Consider the following 18,542-nt stretch of genomic DNA (forward strand, 5'->3'; position numbering starts at 1 on the left):
ACAGAGGGCAGGAAGGAGGGAAAGTAGATAAGCCTCAAGAATAAGGGCATCCGAGAGGGAAGCTGGGTAACTGGACACAAGGGACTGGGGAGGGGACCAACCAGGATTCATGACAGTACCCCTAAGCCCTTTACAGTTTTCTTCCATCCCTCCACCCTCCAGCCAGGGGAATCCTCCCATCCCTGCGATATCGCTGTTGGTTCCTTCATCCCTGGCACACATCCAGGCAGTGTCGAATCCATCTCTGCTACAGGGGAAAACAAATAACATTTGAGTCCAGTGGAGACCTGGAGCAGAAGTAAAGGGAAGTGATAACCCTCAGAGCCCGGAAGCCTCTGGAGGCTGAGACCTCGCCCCCCTTGCGTGATAGGGCCTACGGAGCCACATGACCAAGGCACTGTCGCCTCCGCACGTGTGAGAGTGCAGGGCCCCAAGATGGCTGCCAGGCCTCGAGGCCTGACTCCTCTATGTCACTTCCGTACCGGCGAGAAAGGCGGGCCCTCCAGCCAATGAGGCTGCGGGGCGGGCCTTCACCTTGATAGGCACTCGAGTTATCCAATGGTGGCTGCGGGCCAGAGCGACTAGGCACTAACGTCACGCCAAGTTGCTGAGCGCCGGCAGGCGGGGCCGGGGCGGCCAAACCAATGCGATGGCCGGGGCGGAGTCGGGCGCTCTATAAGTTGTCGATAGGCGGGCACTCCGCCCTAGTTCCTAAGGATCATGTCTGCTAGCCAGGATTCCCGGTAAGAAAGGCATTTGCTAGAGACTGTGGCTGCTTATTTTGCCGCCCTCTTCCAACGGGCCCGCTGGGGGTAGCTGAGAGGCCCACCAGGGTTGCGGGAGAAACCGAGCCGGGCTGGGGGGAGGGTCCGGCCTGGAGGGGCGAGGGGGAAGATCCACGGCCGACGCGACCAGCAGGTCGAGGCGGAGGGCAGGGACAGCCCGGCTAGGGTCAGGCGTGCGAGGTTTGTTACGAGGCCTCGACCCGAGGCGCCGCCGTGCGCGAAGCCCCGGCGCTGAGTGGTGAGACGGGGTCGCGACCTGGCGTGGGAAAGAAAGGTGGAGGCGGCCGCCACTATGTGTGGCCCAGAGCCGGCAGGTCCGGTTGCCTCCCTGTGCCGGGGGAGGGACGGAGCGCGGGGTTCCGGAGGATTCTGACGGTACCACTCGCGAGAGGCGGGGGTGCCCGGTCCTTAGATCCAGTTACTTAGTCGCGGCTAAAACACGGGTCGGGGAGAAGAAACCGGCCGTTCAGTGTGCTGGTTTTCTTGACGGCCAGGACTGAGCCTAACCCCGAGGAGCGGCCGCGTGAGGCACCAGGAGCCCACCCGGCGCCGGGCGGGCGGGTCCATTTTGCCGCACAAGCAGGGCTATTGGCAAACTGCGGATGGGCAGGTCCACCTTCCTTCGGGGGTGAGCGGCCTGAGGTATGGGAGGGCGACGCTACTTCGCGACGGGGCGGGCGGGATGTGGATTGTTCCATGCAGGGGTGGGAGACGCCGCCGGGTGGTCGAGGGAGCGAGCACATGGTGGCCTGAGGCGTTCCCCTCCCCCAGTCTGCTTCGCTTCTAAGTGTTGTGCAATCTCCCCCTTTGCTAGCTCGGCTTGGGCTCATTGTGCGCGAGGCCGCCACCGCCCGCGGCCTCCCACATCCGGGCAACGCGAGGGGGGGCTTCGGCTGGAGGGAGTGGGGGAGGGCGCGGGCGGGATGACGTGGGGGGAAGGGGATGTCCTACCCTCCGATCTGGGAGGTGAAGGGCGGGACTTCCGGCGCCCTGATGCTGCTGTGGGAGGTGCACGCGCTTGGGCTTTAAGCGGCTGGGTCGGGCCCACGTGGACCCGGCGGCAAGCACCACCTCTGGGCACCGTGAGCGCGGCGGCACGCCTGCCAGCCTGTCTTCAGAAAGGGTCACCCCCTTATGTCGGGGGTGGCCTGGCCTGAGCCGCTGCCTGCATGGGGCAAAGGGCTCAGTTTTATAGAAATTCCTCTTCTGGGTACCTTTTGGGAGCTGGTGGGAGTTAGATCTGGGAGAGCAGGTTGATGCATCATGCAGGCCACTCCTGACAGAGCCCGGCTGTCAGGATTTTTGAGTGCTTCGGTCGGGCAGGGGAGAAAACTTCTGCTTTAAACCAACAGATCCAGAGACAATGGCCCCGATGGGATGGAGCCCGAAGGCGTCATCGAGGTGAGACTGGAGAAATGGAATTCTGTCCTCCCTCGTTACAACTTTTAGCCTAACAGTTGTATAGAGTTAGAGTGGCCTCTTGATTATCTAGAAGCAGCTGGTTTCCCTAAAGGGAGGAGGGGTTGTAAGCTCTGAGGGTTTGGTTAGTAGGCACCAGATTCTGTTTGCTCTGAGACTACAGCTCAGCTCCACCTTTTCCATGACTCAAGCTTTATTTGCATCCCCTAGAGTAACTGGAATGAGATTGTTGACAGCTTTGATGACATGAACCTCTCGGAGTCCCTTCTCCGTGGTATCTACGCCTATGGTTTTGAGAAGCCCTCTGCCATCCAGCAGCGAGCCATTCTACCTTGTATCAAGGGTGAGACCTCTCAGTCCCAGAAGACATTCTGGACTGTCCCTGACCTGGGTAGAGTGGCATCTGGTTGGTGATGCCCATCTCATATCAGCCAGGGACAAAGCAACTCCTTGTTCATCCCAGCTTGGCTTCTGATCTGTGTCCATGCCTGGTTCATGCCTTGGACACATACATTTCTTTTAAAGAGGTAGTATTGTAGCCAGCTTATACTTGCATCTACAGCCATGTTTCTAGTCCAGCTTTGTGTGCAATACTAGATGAGTTAATAACTGGTCCTTGTTTCTGAGCTGGTTCCCATTGTGTAACTGTTGATTGGGAAGGTAGTTTGTGAGCCGTGAAATGCTTGGTTCATTGGTTGCTTATTTGACCTCATTAACCTAGGACTTGAATATCCCAAAGAGTATGCTCTTTACTACATTTAACTCCTAATTGGTTTGTTTAGGTTATGATGTGATTGCTCAAGCCCAATCTGGGACTGGGAAAACGGCCACATTTGCTATATCGATTCTGCAGCAGATTGAATTAGATCTAAAAGCCACCCAGGCCTTGGTCCTAGCACCCACTCGAGAATTGGCTCAGCAGGTAAGAGTGGCTTCTATTCCCTCTTTAAGGGCTGATTTAGGAATGATGAGTATAATCCAAGGACCAGAGAAGTCTTCTCTGATCACCACCTTGGGAGGAAGAGATGGGTGCCCTAACACTCTCGAGACCTGCTGGGTTAATTAGAAGCTATTTCTTACCCACACGTAACCATGGCTTCCTCCATCCGTTTCCTGAGTCAAATGGGAAGGCTGCTGGGTGAGGCCTGGCTGGCTGGGCAAGTTTGGCTGTGTTCTGAATAAGCACCTTCACTATGGGCTAAGAGACACCTTGGTGGTGGGGGTGATCTTACAGTAGTCAGAGCAGATGGACAGTCCTTTTTTCACCCTTGCTTAATGGCCAGAGCTGTTTCATGCCTGGGGCATACACAATTCTAATGCTGGACTTTTTCCTGGGTCATGCTGCAGCACTGATCTCAACATGTTTTTAAATGTTCTGCGGCGGCGGCAGTGATTATTCTGGGTGTGGGTAATGTAAGAAGTTACAGCAGAGCTCCATTCTAAGGCACTTGGCTCTCAGTTTTCTCAGAGTGAACATGCATCATAGCTTGGGTCCTATGGCAGGAGTGCAATAGAACGTGGATATGCATCACCTGTTCTATAAAACCGGTTGCTGGCTGGGCGCGGTGGCTCACTCCTATAATCTCAACACTTTGGGAGGCCAAGGCAGGCAGATCACTTGAGATCAGGAGTTGGAGACCAGCCTGGCCAACATAGTGAAACCCCGCCTCTACTAAAAATACAAAAATTAGCCAGGCATGGTGGCGTGTGCCTTTTATCCCAGCTACTTGGGAAGCTTAGACAGGAGAATTTAACCCAGGAGGCGGAGGTTGCAGTGAGCTGAGATTGTGCCATTGCACTCCAGCCTGGGCAATGAGCAAAGCTCTGTCTCAAAAAAACAAACAAAAAGACTGGTTGCTGTGTGATGAGGCAGTTGGTCAAATTAGCTTTCAGAAAGTTAAGGGTTCTAAATATCTAGAGCAAGAAACTGAATTAATTATCTGAGCGGCCTTATTGTGAATCACTGTACACTCAGGAAGCAGACTGAGTTGAAATCCTGTCTTTGCCACCTATTGACAGCACGATCTTAAGTGGATTTTAGCCTCTGCCTGTTTCTCAGCTGAATGTGAGTTTGATAATAGTGCATGCCCCAAAGTTGGTTAGGAATAAGTACATGAAAAACATTTAAGAATGGTGGCTGGCACAGTTGTAGCTAATATATGAGCACCCATCTTTCTCTGCTCAGATACAGAAGGTGGTCATGGCACTAGGAGACTACATGGGTGCCTCCTGTCATGCCTGTATCGGGGGCACCAACGTGCGTGCTGAGGTGCAGAAACTGCAGATGGAAGCTCCCCACATCATCGTGGGTACCCCTGGCCGTGTGTTTGATATGCTTAACCGGAGATATCTGTGTGAGTAATGCAGTTCTCCAGTCCCCTGGGTCACTTTGCTCTTGTGCACGCTTTCCAGTCTTTCAGCGTAAGCCAAAGTCATTCCCAGGGATGCTGGTTTCCTTCTGGGGAAGAGCTGCTCTGTGATGGAGCCCATGCGTGTCATCTGAGCCTCTGGCTTCCCTGCTAGCGCAGCCCAGGCAGTGTCCTACTTCCCAGGGCTGTTGTCTGCCTGGCGGGAAGGTCCTGGGCAACTGATCAGTCTTTGTACTCTGAGAGCAGACTACTTGGCCCCTCTTTGTTTTTTATCAGCGAAGTTGGATATTTCTCTCCCACATTTCCCTAACATGCTATATATTGGCTTTTTTTTTTTCTTCTCTAGCTCCCAAATACATCAAGATGTTTGTACTGGATGAAGCTGACGAAATGTTAAGCCGTGGATTCAAAGACCAGATCTATGACATATTCCAAAAGCTCAACAGCAACACCCAGGTGAGGGCGGTCTTGCTTGAATAGCTAATGATTCTTAAAAACATAGCAAGTGCCAGGGGAACCAAATTCTGGATTCTTGTCTTGAGCCTTTTTATGCATCTGCTTCAGTTTTAGCTGTGGCTAGGGAAGGCAGCAGGCCTCGGTAAGGAACCACTGCTCTAAGACTGGCCTTTTTTTCCACTAGGTAGTTTTGCTGTCAGCCACAATGCCTTCTGATGTGCTTGAGGTGACCAAGAAGTTCATGAGGGACCCCATTCGGATTCTTGTCAAGAAGGAAGAGTTGACCCTGGAGGGTATCCGCCAATTCTACATCAACGTGGAACGAGAGGTGGGGCCCAGTGCAGGAGGCGGGCCTGGTAGTGAGTTGTTGGGTATAGCCCCTGACTGATTTTTGTCCCCCAACCTCCAGGAGTGGAAGCTGGACACACTATGTGACTTGTATGAAACCCTGACCATCACCCAGGCAGTCATCTTCATCAACACCCGGAGGAAGGTGGACTGGCTCACCGAGAAGATGCATGCTCGAGATTTCACTGTATCCGCCATGGTGTGTTTGCCCGCTGCCAACCCGTTGTGTTGTGGGTCTGCCCGTCAGAAGTGTCCTACTTGAAGCCAGGGTTCCTGGAACCCATGTGCCTACCTGGTCTGCTGCATGTTTGTTTTCTCTTCTAGCATGGAGATATGGACCAAAAGGAACGAGACGTGATCATGAGGGAATTTCGTTCTGGCTCTAGCAGAGTTTTGATTACTACTGACCTGCTGGTGAGTAGAGGGAACTGATAGGAAAGGCAGAAGGGAGGATCCAAGGTGATTCCCTCTCCAAGGGGACATCAGTGCCTCTCAGGAAAGTAGCAGCTTGGAATAGAATCTGGCATGCCTAAGGCCTTTGGGGAATTGGGATGCTTATTTCCTCTGCCTTCCTTGGCTGCCCACATGGATGCCTAAGTGTCTTCCCTCCGGGATAGTGTCCGTGCACATGCTGAAGAGTTGTCTTTCTTGACGTAGGCCAGAGGCATTGATGTGCAGCAGGTTTCTTTAGTCATCAACTATGACCTTCCCACCAACAGGGAAAACTATATCCACAGGTAAGTGTAGATCTGGAACACTCCCCCACCCCTTCATGCCTGGCCCTCCCTGGGCTTAAAGCTCCTGATATTCCTCATCCCCTTCCTTGTTTTCCAGAATCGGTCGAGGTGGACGGTTTGGCCGTAAAGGTGTGGCTATTAACATGGTGACAGAAGAAGACAAGAGGACTCTTCGAGACATTGAGACCTTCTACAACACCTCCATTGAGGAAATGCCCCTCAATGTTGCTGACCTCATCTGAGGGGCTGTCCTGCCACCCAGCCCCAGCCAGGGCTCAATCTGGGGGCTGAGGAGCAGCAGGAGGGGGGAGGGAAGGGAGCCAAGGGATGGACATCTTGTCATTTTTTTTCTTTGAATAAATGTCACTTTTTGAGGCAAAAGAAGGAACCGTGAACATTTTAGACACCCTTTTCTTTGGGGTAGGCTCTTGCCCCAGGCGCCGGCTCTTCTCCCAAAAGAAAGAAAAAAAAACACTAATCCATATCCCTAACCTAGTAACCTCCAGATCCCAGAGGCTCTCCTCACCTCAGCTGAGCTCCTTTGAAAGTGATTCAAGGGACTATGTCACTCAGCCTCATTTGCTGGACCAAATCTGGAGGGAGAACCCCTAAAACCCGAGTGAGGTTGCCCAGGGGGTTGTCCCCAGGTGGGGGGAAGCAGGGGAGAGAAAATGGTAGCCATTTTTACATTGTTTTGTATAGTATTTATTGATTCAGGAAACAGACACAAAATTCTGAATAAAATGACTTGGAAACTGCCTGTTTGGGCTTCTCATTTCTTACCTCCCCTTCCCTCTCCCACCTGCTACTGGGTGCATCTCTGCTCCCTCCTTCGCCAGCAGATGGTTTGGGCTGTGTTGCTTTCTTGTCACCATCTGAGTTCCCAGACCCTGAAAAGCCATGTTCTCGGCTCTGAGAACGATGATGCTGGAGTGCTGCCCCTCTGTAAAGGGCTGGGTGTGGATGGTCACAAGCCCCTCACGTGCCTCAGCCAAGAGGAAGTAGTACAGGGGTCAGCCCAGAAGTCCGGGGGAAAGGGGCGTGGAAACACCGATTTCCCCACCACTGGAGGGGCCTGTATCTCAGCTGTTCTCATAGCCACCTGCCACAACTGCCAAACAAGTTTTGCTGAGTTTGACACATGGATCCCTATGGATCAACTGCCCTAGGACTCCCTGTTTGCACCCATGTGACACTGTTGACTTTGCCCTGATGAAGCAGGGCCAACAGTCCCCTAACTTAATTACAAAAACTAATGACTAAGAGAGAGGTGGCTAGAGCTGAGGCCCCTGAGTCAGGCTGTGGGTGGGATCATCTCCGGTACAGGAAGTGAGACTTTCATTTCCTCCTTTCCAAGAGAGGGCTAAGGGAGCAGGGTTGAGCAACTGGTGCAGACAGCCTAGCTGGACTTCGGGTGAGGCGGTTCAGCCATGAGGCTGGCTGTGCTTTTCTCAGGGGCCTTGCTGGGGCTACTGGCAGGTAAGGAGGAAGGAGGCTGCGGGGAGGGGGCCCCTGGGAGGGAGCCTGCCCCTGGGTTGCTAACCATCTCCTCTCTGCCAAAAGCCCAGGGGACAGGGAATGACTGTCCTCACAAAAAATCGGCCACTTTGCTGCCATCTTTCACGGTGACACCCACAGCTACAGAGAGCACTGGAACAACCAGCCACAGGACTACCAAGAGCCACAAAACCACCACTCACAGGACAACCACCACAGGCACCACCAGCCACGGACCCACAACTGCCACTCACAACCCCACCACCACCAGCCATGGAAATGGCACAGTTCATCCAACAAGCAATAGCACTGCCACCAGCCAGGGACCCTCAACTGCCACTCACAGTCCTGCCACCACTAGTCATGGAAATGCCACGGTTCATCCAACAAGCAACAGCACTGCCACCAGCCCAGGATTCACCAGTTCTGCCCACCCAGGACCACCTCCACCCTCTCCGAGTCCTAGCCCAGCCTCCAAGGAGACCATTGGAGACTACACGTGGACCAATGGTTCCCAGCCCTGTGTCCACCTCCAAGCCCAGATTCAGATTCGAGTCATGTACACAACCCAGGGTGGAGGAGAGGTAAAGCTAAAACTGGGGGACGAGAGGGGAGGGAGGCAGGACTGGCTATAGGCTCAGAGGGAAGAAGAGGGGACAGGGAACCTTGGCTGGCATCGCATGCAATCTTGTGACCTTCTGATCTTTAACTTCCGCAGGCCTGGGGCATTTCTGTACTGAACCCAAACAAAACCAAGGTCCAGGGAAGCTGTGAGGGTGCCCATCCCCACCTGCTTCTCTCATTCCCCTATGGACACCTCAGCTTTGGATTCATGCAGGTATAGCCATGACTTCAGTCTCACCCCTCACTCAGCCTCCCGGCACCCCACCCCTCCCAATCCCACACCCTACTCCTTCCTCTGTGGAGAGGGATACCACCTGCGCCTTCCTGTTCGCCCCACAGGACCTCCAGCAGAAGGTTGTCTACCTGAGCTACATGGCGGTGGAGTACAATGTGTCCTTCCCCCACGCAGCACGTAAGTAACCTCCTTCCCTTTCTCATTGCTACCACTAGACGCCAGGGTTCCTGAAAGGACTAAGCTGGGGCCAGGGAGGTGGATAGGATCTGACCCTTCCTCACTCCTCCAGAGTGGACATTCTCGGCTCAGAATGCATCCCTTCGAGATCTCCAAGCACCCCTGGGCCAGAGCTTCAGCTGCAGCAACTCTAGCATCATTCTTTCACCAGCTGTCCGCCTCGATCTGCTCTCCCTGAGGCTCCAGGCTGCTCAGCTGCCCCACACAGGGGTCTTTGGGCAAAGTAAGACCTACCTACTCCTTCCCTCCTAGAATCCTCCCACTGCACTGAAAACCCCTTCCCCAGGCCCATAAGCCACTCATCTCTCTTCTTAACCCAAATCTCGCTCTCCCAGCTTCTCATGGCTACAGGGCAACTGTCCTTCCATCCTCTACAAGACTCTGCCAGTTTCCCCCTTTTATCACTGCTGAGTCACTGCGGTGAGCTCCTCAACAATTCCCTCCTCCCACCTTTATCCCAACCAGCATGTCACTGCAAATACCTACCTGCCCTATCCTTCCACCAGGTTTCTCCTGCCCCAGTGACCGGTCCATCTTGCTGCCTCTCATCATCGGACTGATCCTTCTTGGCCTCCTCGCCCTGGTGCTTATTGCCTTCTGCATCATCCGGAGACGCCCATCCGCCTACCAGGCCCTCTGAGCATTTGCTTCAAACCCCAGGGCACTGAGGGGGTTGGGGTGTGGTGGGGGGGTACCCTTATTTCCTCGACATGCAACTGGCTCAAAAACAATGTTATTTTCCTTCCCTTTCTTGAAGAACAAAAAGAGAGCCGGGCATGATGGCTCGTGCCTGTAATCCCAGCACTTTGGGAGGCTGAGGCAGGTGGATCACTGGAGGTCAGGAGTTCGAAATTGTTCGAACAATACGAACAATACGAGACCAGCCTGGCCAACATGGTGAAACCCCGTCTCTACTAAAAATACAAAAAAAATTAGCCAGGTGTGGTGGCATAGTCCCAGCTGGTCTGTAATCCCAGCTACTCGGGAGGCTGAGACAGAATTGCTTGAACCCAGGAGGCGGAGGTTGCAGTAAGCCAAGATTGCGCCACTGCACTCCAGCCTGGGCGACAGAGCCAGACTGTCTCAAATAAATAAATATGAGATAATGCAGTTGGGAGGAGGGAGGGAGTTTTATTAAATGTGACGAACTGCCCCCCCCAGCAGGAGAGCAGCAAAATTTATGCAAATCTTTGACGGGGTTTTCCTTGTCCTGCCAGGATTAAAAGCCATGAGTTTCTTGTCACATGCCTTTCTGTGCCTTCCATGGCTGGGTCTCAGGGAGCCGGAAGCAGCTGCTGAGGAGGGATGAAAATGTCAGTGTGTGACGATGCCTCATGGGTTCACCCCCCAAAGCCTGGCACAGCTGGTTGGGTCTGCCATGCCTCCCTTCCTTCCTCCTCTTGGGGCCACTGGCTGCTCCAGTTCCCCATCCCTGGCAAGCCGGTAGAGCCATTCATCCCCGCAGCCTTTTTCCTGACCCTCGTAGTTTCAGATGCAGCAGACAGTCAAAGCAATGAGTGGGAGGCTGTGGAATTTCGTTCCCAAAGGCAGCGCCAGTGGCTCCTGAGCAATGAGAATGTCCTGTCCTGTCCACCGTATTCAGGGCCAGCAGAAGAGCCCGATTAAACCCTCGCAGCACCTGGGATGCTCCTATCCCACCTGCAAGGGGTTGAATCAAGCAGGAGCAGTGGGTACTCTGACCTCCACTGGGGGCTCCTGGGAGCAGCATGCCCCCCAGACAGGGCCACCCGCCAAGCCTAACTTCATGTCCCCAGTACTTGAGGTGAGGAGTGTCACTCTCAGGACAGCCAAGGTCCAGATTCTAGAAAGGGCCTCCCAGATGGCCACAGCCTGCACCACCAGTGAGCGCCAGTCCCGCCCGTTACAGTTGGCTGTGGCTCAATCCCTGGGAGCCAGGATGAGCAGCACCCCCAGCCGTAGGAGCCCCAGGAGGCTTCCGGCCTCCAAGGCCCAGAGACTGCCCCACAAGGGCAGCCCTCACCTGGCAGGGCCCCAGCAGCCCCACCTCTGCCTGCAGACATCCGTGTGACCTTGCAGACTTCGGAGGGGGGCCGCCAAAGGGCTGATCCACAGCGGAATGACGCACGGGTGGGCACCCGGCAGTCGGTGTCCCGGCGGTCGGTAACGAAGCACAACGCCCCCACCAGGTAGTCCAAGGTGCCCTTTCCCAAGCAGCGCTGCAGAGTCCACTCGGCCTCGCCGAAGTCTCTGCCCAGCACGTGGTGCGCCCTCGGGCCAGCGGGGAGGGGGAAAACCCCGGGACTGCCTCACCAGGCCTCGGCTCCCCGGAGACTCTTGGGGCCCTGGGCCCCAGGGGTGATTCAGGGGCTGCCCTTCCCGACCTGGGCTCGCCTCCCCGACCTCCTCCTCTGCTTCACTGTCCCGGGCCCAGCTGTTGCCGGCGCACTCATGCTCCGAGGCCTGAGCCGACCGGAGGCAAGACAAGCACAGGGCCCTGCGCGCAACCAGGCACCTAAGGAGGCCTGCCCGGTGCAGACTCTCCTGCTCCCACCGGCGCCCTAACCTCTAGAGTAGCTGAGAGAACGGGAGCTAGTAGCGCCCCCACCCAACGCCACCTCGGAGACTCGGGCTCCTTCTCTCTCAACTTCGAACAATACGAAATGTGCTAGGAGAAGACAAGATGGCGCCCAGCAGGAAGAGCGGAGAAAGGCAGGGGTGTAAATCTGGCTTCCAAACTGGAAGCGTCAACAAAGGCGTGGGAGGTCTAACTGCGCAGGCGTGCAGCTTCGGCAAACTTTAGAATTCCCACAGCGGGGCGCGTCCAAAACGTGGTCCCTGACTGAGACTTATTTTACGCCACTAGAGCGGGGGTGGGTAGCGTCAGAAAGAGCGGGGAGCGGGGAGCAGGGGGCGGGCCAGCTTCGCCGCGGGAAAAGAACGGGAGGCGGAGTGTCCGCAGCGCGCACGCGCAACGAAAGTCAATGGCGGTCTGGAGAGATTGGCGGAAGCTAGCTTTGCAATATGGCGGCCGAGGCGGATGGGCCGCTTAAACGGCTGCTCGTGCCGATTCTTTTACCTGAGACATGCTACGACCAACTTTTCGTTCAGTGGGACTTGCTGCACGGTGAGTTTTATTCAGCATCCGATCCAAGTCCTACTCTAGTGACCGTGGGCCCTTAGTCCATTACTTAGTCCATTACTTCTTGATCAGCGACTAAGTGACGGCAGTGACTGCCGCCACGCCGAGCTGGACGGAAGTCACTTCTGAGAAGGGCGGAAGTGTCTCGGGCTCCTTAGAGGGAGGACACCATATTAGTGCCAGTGGGGAAGTCACTGGGTGGAATTACTTCTTTGTGGAGTTTGTGCTGTAGCGACAATGAAAAACGAAAAGTCTCAACTTTTATAAAACAAAATAAAAATTAAGTCAAATCATGCCAACCTTTATTAGATCGCTAGCAGGGTTAAACTTAATTCAAAGCCCCTGATGAATCGGGCCTTCATTGCACCCCCAAAGGCTCCGCCACCCCGATTGCTTTTTTTCCAGCCTCCAGGTTTGCTCATAGTCTGATTTCAGAATAATTTGCCTCCCTTCCTTTTTCTGATTGCGAGACAGCTCCACAAGGCCCACCGTCAGACCATTTGGGAAGCATCAGTCTGCCCCTGTCAGTTCCTGGTACCTCTCTTGAGCTCGTGGGGCACCTTGTTTTAGCCGCATTCATGACCCGTGAGAGTCAGACTCCCACTAGACCAAGCTCCTTGAGGGGAAGGGTTCAAGGCTAGAGAAGTTGTGGATGGCCAGGGCATAAAAGCAAGCCCCGAAAGGGTAAGGTTTAGTCCCTGAGTAGGGGCCAGGGACAGTCAGAGTGTTCAAGAAAGAGTGGTATGGGGCGGGCACGGTGGCTCAAGCCTGTAATCTCAGCACTTTGGGAGGCCGAGGCAGATGGATCACCTGAGGTCAGCCGTTGGAGACCAGCCTGGCCAACAGGGTGAAACCCTGCCTCTACTAAAAATACAAAAAATTAGCCGGGTGTTGTGGCAGGCGCCTGTAATCCCAGCTACTCGGGAGGCTGAGGCAGGAGAATCGCTTAAACCCGGGAGGCAGAGGTTACAGTGAGCCGAGATCGTGCCATTGCACTCCAGCCTGGGCAACAAGAGCGAAACTCCGTCTCAAAATTAAAAAAAAAAAAAAAAAAAAAATCGGTATGAAGACTTGTCTTTGGAGAGAGAAGACATGTGAAATGGGGCACCCATTGGCCCAGAGAAGGGAGATAAAGCATCAGAGAGCTCTTGGGCATTTCTCAGCTTTATACCGGGAAGCAATGGAGAGCCGTGGAGGTCAAGCCAAGTTTGGATGTTAATTTATAAGGAATGGAAGATTGGATGTGGGGGGTGGTAGGCATTGGAGAAAAGCTGTTTTGGAAAGTAATAGTCTGGGGCCCGGCGCGGTAGCTCGAGCCTATAATCCCAGCACTTTAGGAGGCTGAGGCAGGTGGATCATCTGAGGTCAGGAGTTCGGGACCAGCCTGGCCAACATGGTGAAACCCTGTCTCTACTAAAAACACAAAAATTAGCCGGGCATGGTGGTGCACGCCTGTAATCCTAGCTACTTGGGAGGCTGAGACAAGAGAGTTGCTTGAACCCAAGAGGCAGAGGCTGCAGTGGGCTGAGATTGGGCCACTGCACTCCAGCCTGGGTGACAGAGCAAGACTCTGTCTCAAAAAAAAAAAAAGTGTGGTGGTTTGGAGCAGGAAGGACCAGGACTTTCTCCCTGCCCTCCGCCCCTCCTCCCCGCAAGACAATGCAAGACCCTGGTGTGGGTAAGAGGGCTCGGGGAGAGCCCACAGGAGCTTCAAGCCCTGGTGTGGGTTTCAGACATCTCCTGTCTGCTTACCCTTTTTTCTCTCCTCAGTCCCCTGCCTCAAGATTCTCTTCAGCAAAGGCCTGGGGCTGGGCATTGTGGCTGGCTCACTTCTAGGTATGTCTCTTATCTTTCTTTCCTGCTGTTGGGTTGGGGTGGAGGTGCTGAGAGGCCGTCAACTGTGTGGGCATTCGTTCTGTAGCTGTTGTGTTGCATCCCAAAGAATGGAGAGTTCTCAGTCCTACTTTTCTCATCTTTCCTCTAGTAAAGCTGCCCCAGGTGTTTAAAATCCTGGGAGCCAAGAGTGCCGAAGGGCTGAGTCTCCAGTCTGTAATGCTGGAGCTAGTGGCATTGACTGGGACCATGGTCTACAGCATCACTAACAACTTCCCGTTCAGGTGAGGGGCCCACCCTTCCACCCCAAGGGTAATACCCACAACTCTACTGGGGATTAAGGTGAAGGAGGTTACAAGGCAGGAAAGTGGCCGGGCCCAGTGGCTTGTGCCTGTAACCCCAGCATTTTGGGAGGCCGAGGCGGGTGGATCACCTGAGGTCAGGAGTTCGAACTGGCCAACATGGTGAAACCCCGTCTCTACTAAAAATACAAAATTAGCTGGGTGTGGTGATGGGCACCTGTAATCCCAGCTACTTGAGAGGCTGAGGCAGGAGAATCACTTGAACCTGGGAGGCGGACGTTGCAGTGAGCCAAGATTGCACCACTGCACTCCAGCCTAGGCAACAAGAGCGAAACTCTGTCTTAAAAAAAGAAAAAAGGCACGAGGGGCTAGGAAAGTTTTAAGCCCTTTTAGAAACCTAATCATCACCAGTGGAGGTGATCTTGAGAAGGGGTGAGCATCCCAAGAATGGCCACGATTCAGAATGGGCCAATCCCGTGTGGGGGCTATAGAGAAGCGTGATCAGAGCATGGTGTCCCTGGATGGATGGGCTATGGAGGCTTTCCCTGCCTCTTTCTAGGCCCGCCTTTCTTCCTCCCAACTCTTGACTCTGCAGCTCTTGGGGTGAAGCCTTATTCCTGATGCTCCAGACGATCACCATCTGCTTCCTGGTCATGCACTACAGAGGACAGACAATGAAAGGTGCTGGGGACTTACCCAAGAGCAGGCTGTGTGGTTCCTGGGAACCCTGCTGGGAACTCAGGCCTGGGAAAGCCAAATGATGTGGGGAGATTGACAAGACCTCCTGTCTCCCCACCCCTAGGTGTCGCTTTCCTCGCTTGCTACGGCCTGGTCCTTCTGGTGCTTCTCTCACCTCTGACGCCCTTGACTGTAGTCACCCTGCTCCAGGCCTCCAATGTGCCTGCTGTGGTGGTGGGGAGGGTGGGTACCAGGAGCAAGGGACAAGATGTTGTGGGGGCAGGGTGGAGTGGAAGATCAAAGTGTGGGGGTGTTGGACTTGGGGGAGCGTGGGAAGAGCTCAGGTGACAAAGCCAAAGGTCTCAACTCCTCCCCTAGCTTCTCCAGGCAGCCACCAACTACCACAACGGGCACACAGGCCAGCTGTCAGCCATCACAGCCTTCCTGCTGTTTGGGGGCTCCCTGGCCCGAATCTTCACTTCCATTCAGGTGAGTGCAACATCTTCCTTCTAGAAGGTACTAAAACCTCATCTTACTTCTCCCAGCTAAGGGCCAAAGCTGCCCCGTCAGGAACCTTTGTCCATAGGGGAACCTTTCTTGAGCTATGCTGAAGGGTAACCCTGGCTCTGTCTCTTGCAACCAGGAAACCGGAGATCCCCTGATGGCTGGGACCTTTGTGGTCTCCTCTCTCTGCAACGGCCTCATCGCTGCCCAGCTGCTCTTCTACTGGAATGCAAAGCCTCCCTACAAGCAGAAAAAGGCACAGTAGAGCCAGCTACTGGAGTCATTCCATTTCCACTCATTCACCCAACCTCAGGGTTCTCCCCATCTGAGCCAGCCTGCTGGTGTGACTTACTCATCCCTCCATTCCTCTGCACTTGCAGACTTTCTGAGCCGGGGTTTGCTTTTAGTGGAAACAAATGGTTGACGGATCCAGATCCTTAGAAAAGGAGAGGATGGGGGTAGAGTCTCCCAAGCCAAAATTTTGACATTTGAGTGCTTTTGTAAGCCCTGTAACATGTACTATTAACTCATTCAGCCAAGCCTCCTCCTCTAGCAGCAATTTCCAGCTGTTTAACACTATCCTGGGCAAATGTTTTACCCTGTCCTCCAGCCTCCCTGCTTCCCTTCTGGCCCTAGAAGACCGAGCCTGGACGGCAGAGTGGAGGGGACTGGGAGGCTGTGGCTGTCTCCCTCCCTCAGCCCGGCTGGGACTGTCTCCTGGACCCCAGTGCTGGGGTGGGGGAAGGGGGATGGAGAATGACTCAGGCAGGGCCCCAGGGTGGGGTGAGGAGGTTCCTGCTCTGGCAGGTCTAGGCGGAAGGGAGTGGAGATGGGGCTGGTTCCTGCTGCAGTGAGGGGAACAGATGGGACAATAAAGACTGGAGACTCAGTTGAGTAATACAAAACTGTTTAATACTACCAAAAATATAACTGTATGTTGTGCGGCTCTCCCTGGCTATCATGGGAGGACTGCAGGCTGCCTCTGAACTGTAGTCCAACAGGAGAAAGGGTTGACAGCCTGGGGTAGGGGATGCTGCTGGATTGAAAAAGGAGGATGAGGCCCGTCCGGTGAGGTCTGCGTCCATGAGGGTTAGAGGTGGGTTAGGGGCATGGGGGCACCAGAAAGGGGAGGGTTGAATGGAGTGGGAGAGGCAGGGGGCAGGTAATGGGTATAGGTGGGCAGCAGCTCCCCCTGGAGCCTAGGGTCACTCTGAGGGAGGGAGCACGGTGTGGGGGCTTCCAGTTTGCAGTGGGAAGAGCTGCAGAGAGAAACAAGAGGTTAGAGGGCACTTCCCTGGGTTGGAGGTGAGTCTGGCCAGTTCTGGGCAGACAGGGTAGAGCGTGCAAGCCACCCCCCCAGCCCTGGCTACCCAGCCCGCTGGGCGCAGCAGGCATGGAAGCTGACCCCGGGATGGAGAGCCCGCGGCCCTGTTGGGGCACGCTCGGGAGCGGGCTTGCGTGCTGTTTTCCTCTTGGGGAGTCAGGCCAGGAAGCGGCAGAATGAGCTTGGCCTCTCCTTGCCCTGGGGGCTGGGAGAGGAAGCTGGGTCACACACAGGCCAGAAGCGGGGGAAACGGGGCATCTAACTAGGACACAATCGCATCCAGGGGTCAGTCACCTGACCCTACAGGACCGCCACCTTCAGACTGAGATGGAAACGCCCTCTGGGAGAACCCTGACCCGCCCCACCCTACACAGGCGCCGGAGGTACTGGGCCTGCGCCCGCCACACCTTGGCCGCGAGTGGCCTCTGCTTTGGGTGGGCTCCCGTCCTCCGGCATCCGCCCCCACCAAGGCTCCAGGAGAGGGGCGCATGGGCCTCCGTCTTCGGCCCACTTCCCAGGCACTCACCCATAGCTGCCGGGCAGGTAGGCTGTCGAGTAGTTGGGGGGTCTGTACCCAAAGCCTCTGCCCGGTTGGGTGGTCGCGTACCCCGGCCCCCAGAGCGGGTCGCCGCTGGTCAGGTTGCCTCTTCCCTGTCCGCAGCGGGAAGGTCCGGCGCCCGAGCTCTTGGCCTTGCGCCGGGGCCGGTACTTGTAGTCGGGGTAGTCGCGCAGGTGTCGGGCGCGGAGCCGCTTGGCCTCCTCCACGAAGGGCCGCTTCTCGACCTCGTCCAGCAGCTTCCACTGCGCGCCCAGGCGCTTGGAGATCTCGGAGTTGTGCATCTTGGGGTTCTGCTGCGCCATCTGGCGGCGCTGAGCGGAGCTCCACACCATGAACGCGTTCATCGGCCGCTTCACCTTCTCCAGGGGCAGCGCCCCGGGGGCCGCGGGGCTCCCAGCGCCCTCCGGCTCCTGGGGTCCCGAAGATGAGGAGGCAGCAGCCGTGGGAGCCGGAGGCTCCAGGCTCCAGGCCTGGTCCTGTGAGGAGCCTGGTAGCGCCATGGGTTGGGAGAAGCCTTAAGAGGGCGTCCTGAATGCCCTCCCCTCAACGTGAAGCGTCGATCCTGAAAATGGAAAGGTCTTCCCAGTCTGGAGTCGTTGCCGAGGAACTTGGGTCCTTAAAAAGTATATTTTATCCCCAAGCCCAGAGCTTAAACTGGAACCTTTGCTTCCAACCAGTTCGGCACACTTTGGGGAGAGTCGAATGCAAAATCCGCTGTCTGGTGCCCCGGCACTGAAGAGGTGCTCTGAGGCCTACTGACTGGGGGACCCCCGGTCCCTCTCCCCGACCCGCAGCTGCGATCAGACCGACCTTCCGTGGAGGGGGTAAACCATAAACCCCTTTGTGGTCTCCGGAGTTCCGACAGCTGCCAGGCGCGGATAAACCAGACCTCTCCCACCTGGGCTCAGCGTTTGTGGCAGGCGGGCCAGACCTGGGAACAGCTTTTAAATACTGACTCCGCCCCGTCCCTCCCAGAAGACTGTACCTCCTTAAGGGCGCCAACATCCGCAGCCCGTAGGTAAACCCAGGTGTCCTGTTTGTCCCAGCCCCCAACACCCTCAGGGTGCCACGCCCCCCCCACCAAGACCTGATGTCAGGCCTTCCAGCCCGTTGCTGATTGCCTCCCCTCCCTGAAGCACAGGCAATTTAAAGCCAATTCTTTCTACAATGGGATCAAGCACAGGGGGATCAAGTGCCCTCAGGGCCCGAGTTATGCTGAGAGGAGCTTGGGAGCATCCCGGACCACCACCCCAACCCCTTTCCTGGTGCCTGTTGCTCCTCAAATCCCAGACCTGCCCCTGGGGCAAGAAAGGCCGAGGAGGGAGATCATTTTTGTTTCCTGAGTCATTCCAGCAGGTGCTTGGGCCGTGATTCAACCCCTTTCCCAAGTGAGAAAACTTAAGCCCTCCCAACTCCAGTCCCTAAGCCTGTATTTCTCCACTGCTATTGAATTATGGCAAGTTTTATCTTCAGTCCTCCAAGTCATGAGGGGGGAGCCAGGAAACCCAGGACAA

At 55.5% G+C, this 18,542-nt stretch overlaps 4 protein-coding genes and 4 non-coding genes across 11 annotated transcripts; 6 read left to right on the forward strand and 2 right to left on the reverse strand.

Annotated features, from left to right (window-relative positions):
- Nucleotides 1-600: 600 nt before the first annotated feature.
- On the forward strand, nt 601-6,874 carry EIF4A1 (eukaryotic translation initiation factor 4A1). The gene is made up of 11 exons (XM_032139317.2): nt 601-743; nt 2,138-2,186; nt 2,415-2,547; nt 2,987-3,126; nt 4,390-4,558; nt 4,920-5,029; nt 5,214-5,357; nt 5,439-5,576; nt 5,702-5,791; nt 6,035-6,114; nt 6,212-6,874. The coding sequence occupies exons 1-11, from the start codon at nt 721-723 to the stop codon at nt 6,354-6,356; spliced, it is 1,221 nt and encodes a 406-aa protein (XP_031995208.1). The 5' UTR covers nt 601-720; the 3' UTR covers nt 6,357-6,874.
- Nucleotides 2,582-2,716, forward strand: LOC116459518 (small nucleolar RNA SNORA48). The gene has a single exon (XR_004245572.1). It is a non-coding gene; the product is annotated as a small nucleolar RNA SNORA48 (small nucleolar RNA).
- LOC116459553 (small nucleolar RNA SNORD10) lies at nt 4,676-4,817 on the forward strand. Its single transcript, XR_004245597.1, has one exon. It is a non-coding gene; the product is annotated as a small nucleolar RNA SNORD10 (small nucleolar RNA).
- On the forward strand, nt 5,830-5,966 carry LOC116459508 (small nucleolar RNA SNORA67). Its single transcript, XR_004245562.1, has one exon. It is a non-coding gene; the product is annotated as a small nucleolar RNA SNORA67 (small nucleolar RNA).
- A 264-nt stretch (nt 6,875-7,138) lies between the features above and the next one.
- CD68 (CD68 molecule) lies at nt 7,139-9,551 on the forward strand. Of its 3 annotated transcripts, none has more exons than XM_032139319.2 (6): nt 7,139-7,593; nt 7,678-8,195; nt 8,330-8,449; nt 8,575-8,647; nt 8,760-8,930; nt 9,214-9,551. In XM_032139319.2, the coding sequence occupies exons 1-6, from the start codon at nt 7,545-7,547 to the stop codon at nt 9,345-9,347; spliced, it is 1,065 nt and encodes a 354-aa protein (XP_031995210.1). In that variant the 5' UTR covers nt 7,139-7,544; the 3' UTR covers nt 9,348-9,551. The 3 variants fall into 3 exon arrangements, with proteins under 3 accessions (XP_031995210.1, XP_031995211.1, XP_031995209.1); XM_032139320.2 differs by having other exon boundaries at nt 7,753-8,195; XM_032139318.2 differs by having other exon boundaries at nt 7,139-8,195.
- A 54-nt stretch (nt 9,552-9,605) lies between these two features.
- On the reverse strand, nt 9,606-11,550 carry MPDU1-AS1 (MPDU1 antisense RNA 1). Its single transcript, XR_009210941.1, has 3 exons — nt 11,253-11,550; nt 10,186-10,366; nt 9,606-10,002 (listed from the first exon to the last, which is right to left on the reverse strand). It is a non-coding gene; the product is annotated as an MPDU1 antisense RNA 1 (transcript).
- A 79-nt stretch (nt 11,551-11,629) lies between these two features.
- Nucleotides 11,630-16,090, forward strand: MPDU1 (mannose-P-dolichol utilization defect 1). 2 transcript variants are annotated; one of them, XM_032139322.2, is made up of 7 exons: nt 11,630-11,813; nt 13,599-13,664; nt 13,813-13,945; nt 14,559-14,644; nt 14,766-14,884; nt 15,020-15,130; nt 15,285-16,090. In XM_032139322.2, the coding sequence occupies exons 1-7, from the start codon at nt 11,711-11,713 to the stop codon at nt 15,408-15,410; spliced, it is 744 nt and encodes a 247-aa protein (XP_031995213.1). In that variant the 5' UTR covers nt 11,630-11,710; the 3' UTR covers nt 15,411-16,090. The 2 variants fall into 2 exon arrangements, with proteins under 2 accessions (XP_031995213.1, XP_031995212.1); XM_032139321.2 differs by lacking the exon at nt 14,766-14,884.
- Nucleotides 16,091-16,195: 105 nt separating this feature from the next.
- SOX15 (SRY-box transcription factor 15) lies at nt 16,196-17,946 on the reverse strand. The gene is made up of 2 exons (XM_032139323.2): nt 16,996-17,946; nt 16,196-16,404 (listed from the first exon to the last, which is right to left on the reverse strand). The coding sequence occupies exons 1-2, from the start codon at nt 17,526-17,528 to the stop codon at nt 16,236-16,238; spliced, it is 702 nt and encodes a 233-aa protein (XP_031995214.1). The 5' UTR covers nt 17,529-17,946; the 3' UTR covers nt 16,196-16,235.
- Between the last annotated feature and the right edge of the window lie 596 nt (nt 17,947-18,542).

This window comes from Hylobates moloch, unplaced genomic scaffold (genome assembly GCF_009828535.3).
Source record: "Hylobates moloch isolate HMO894 unplaced genomic scaffold, HMol_V3 SCAFFOLD_19, whole genome shotgun sequence".
In the NCBI taxonomy this organism is placed as follows: domain Eukaryota; kingdom Metazoa; phylum Chordata; class Mammalia; order Primates; family Hylobatidae; genus Hylobates; species Hylobates moloch.